Source organism: Austrofundulus limnaeus, unplaced genomic scaffold (assembly GCF_001266775.1).
Source record: "Austrofundulus limnaeus strain Quisiro unplaced genomic scaffold, Austrofundulus_limnaeus-1.0 Scaffold90, whole genome shotgun sequence".
Taxonomy (NCBI): Eukaryota; Metazoa; Chordata; class Actinopteri; order Cyprinodontiformes; family Rivulidae; genus Austrofundulus; species Austrofundulus limnaeus.
The window spans coordinates 51,864-54,280 of record NW_013952492.1 but is presented as its reverse complement, the minus strand read 5'-3'; the positions used below and the strand labels follow the sequence as shown (position 1 = coordinate 54,280).

At 32.7% G+C, this 2,417-nt stretch overlaps 1 protein-coding gene across 2 annotated transcripts in view; it reads left to right on the top strand.

Annotated features, from left to right (window-relative positions):
* LOC106520276 (adenosylhomocysteinase 2) overlaps window positions 1-1,883 on the top strand; it is a 14,811-nt gene extending 12,928 nt beyond the window's left edge. For both annotated transcript variants that reach the window (XM_014012252.1, XM_014012254.1), the window contains exons 14-17: window positions 33-101; window positions 175-253; window positions 342-462; window positions 987-1,883. In XM_014012252.1, the coding sequence (XP_013867706.1) occupies window positions 33-101; window positions 175-253; window positions 342-462; window positions 987-993 (276 nt within the window). In that variant the 3' untranslated portion in view covers window positions 994-1,883. The remainder of the gene's footprint in view (window positions 1-32; window positions 102-174; window positions 254-341; window positions 463-986) is intronic.
* The last annotated feature ends 534 nt before the right edge of the window (window positions 1,884-2,417 follow it).

Genomic DNA, 2,417 nt, shown 5'->3' with positions numbered 1-2,417 from the left:
TCTGATGAGCAAATTGTTTTTTATTTTTTTAGGGTCGTTTGCTGAATCTGAGCTGCTCTACCGTGCCTTCGTTCGTCCTCTCTGTTACAGCCACAACTCAGGTTTGAAAACTGGACTTGTATCTTGTAAGCTTTGATGGATGTGCGTTTGCTCTTACATATTCATGTGTTTCAGGCCCTGGCTCTAATAGAGCTGTACAATGCACCTCAGGGTCGATACAAACAGGACATTTACCTGCTGCCAAAGAAGATGGGCGAGTTAAACACTCAACACACGGTCCTCTTTCTGCACCAACATTTGAATAAACTATTTTAAATGAAAACCTTTTTGTGTGTGTTTAGATGAATATGTAGCAAATCTTCACCTGCCGATGTTCGACGCTCATCTAACTGAGCTRACGGATGAACAAGCTGTGTACCTGAACATAAACAAACACGGGCCCTTCAAACCCAACTATTACAGGTATAATAAAGTTTTCTCTGAATACAAGTGAGAAATGATTCGATGATTACAGAGAACTGGGSGCTGCCCCTCGCTCGCTCTCTAGTGGTGAAAAAACGGTACTGCAGCTTAACATTAACTTTGGCAAACTTTAAGAAAAAATACATTTTTTTAATCATATATTTTTAATTAACCTTTTTATATCATTATGGGGCACGACATGATTAAAAAAATACACCTGAAACCAAATCTTTACTGCGTTCTGCTTATGTAGCATTAGCCTTGGTTAGCATAGCATTCATAGCTAGCAGAAGCAAGTTTAGAACTTCCATAAGCTTTAGCTACAAAAGTAAGTAGTAATGGGTGAAGTAGTAGTAGGATTTACAAGTMAAAAATAATGCAAATCTAATACAAAAAAACTTACTTGTGTCATTTGCTAAGCGAGTGTTTGATTTGGAGATAAGTTAAATCGTTCCACATCCTTCCAGGTTAGGTTCTGTAAGGTAGTTTTCTTTTCTTTTATTTTCTTTTCTTTTTTCCAACAGGTATTGATTGAAGTGACACAGAAGAAGACCCACCTGAGTTCATAAGATGGAGCATCAGCGCCCCCTGCAGTCTGACCCGTCCCTGACTGATGAAGACAACTGATGAAGACATCTGATGAAGACAACTGATGAAGACAACTGATGAAGACATCTGATGAAGACAACTGATGAAGACAACTGATGAAGACATCAATGTGACTTATCTTTTCAGCAGCATTCAGAATATGATCTCATCTTTGGAAACAGAAAAAGCATCTCACTCTGAACTTCCACAATAAATAAATAAATAAATAAATAAATAAATAAATAAATAAATAAATAAATAAATAAATAAATAAACTTTAACTCACCATGAGGAAGACTGTTACTGAAGATAAAATGAAAACTTTTTTTGTTGTTTTGACATGAATTTCTTCATCAGATCAGACTTTGGAGGTTTTCCAAGCAAACAAGAAAGTCTTTAAAATAACCTAACGTAAAGTAATAGGTTGAATTAGTAGGAATGTTTTTGTACATTCATAAAAAATATTTACTTTAATGCAAAAATAGGTTCTGATAAAAATTTAGCACAAATAAAGATTATATCATAAATAAATGCATGCAGTTTTTAATAGTCTTTGTTATATTGTCACATTGTTTTTAGGTCAGTGTGTGTTTTTTTGTCTCCCACATAAAATAAAAATGTTTATATAAATGTGTTTAAGGTGTTCGTGTTAAAAAATTATTTATACGGGCCATATAATTTTAAAAAGATGATGAAATACTATTGATAATTGCAGGTGAGGAGAGTGTGTAACCCTGTTAATTGTTAATAATGTTGATGTGTTAAATTTCAGAACAGGTAAAAATGTATTTTCCATTCTCACTTGGAATAAAATATATTTAAGTTATCAATCATTTTMTGTCTTTTTGTCTAAATCAAAACAGGGCATGATGATATTGTGTGAATTTAGATGTTTCTCCAAAAGTTCACTCTGCCCTCAGAAACACTGTTGGGTTTAATCATCTTAATATTATAAAATAAGCCTTTTTATATGTTCTTTGATAAATTTATAGTTTAATATTTTGTATAGACCCTTATGAGGAAATTCTTGGCCTTATCATAATCTGTTATTTTAATAGATTGTAATACGTAATTGTACTAATCATTTTTGTCCCTTTTCCAGGTGTTAAAAATTTTTATAGACCCATTTTTCACTTTAAACACTTCAAACTACATTTGTTCATCACTGTTGTTAATCCTGACATAACAGATATGCACGAATTAGTTCATGAYACACTAAAACAATAATATGTGTATGTCTGCATTTCTTGTTGTATATAAATGACATCACATACAACATTTACATATAAATAACAGTTACTTGAGTTAGCTTTAGTTTTGGATTCGGTTTCAGACATTTTTGCCGGTCATCTGTTCTGCCTCTGGTC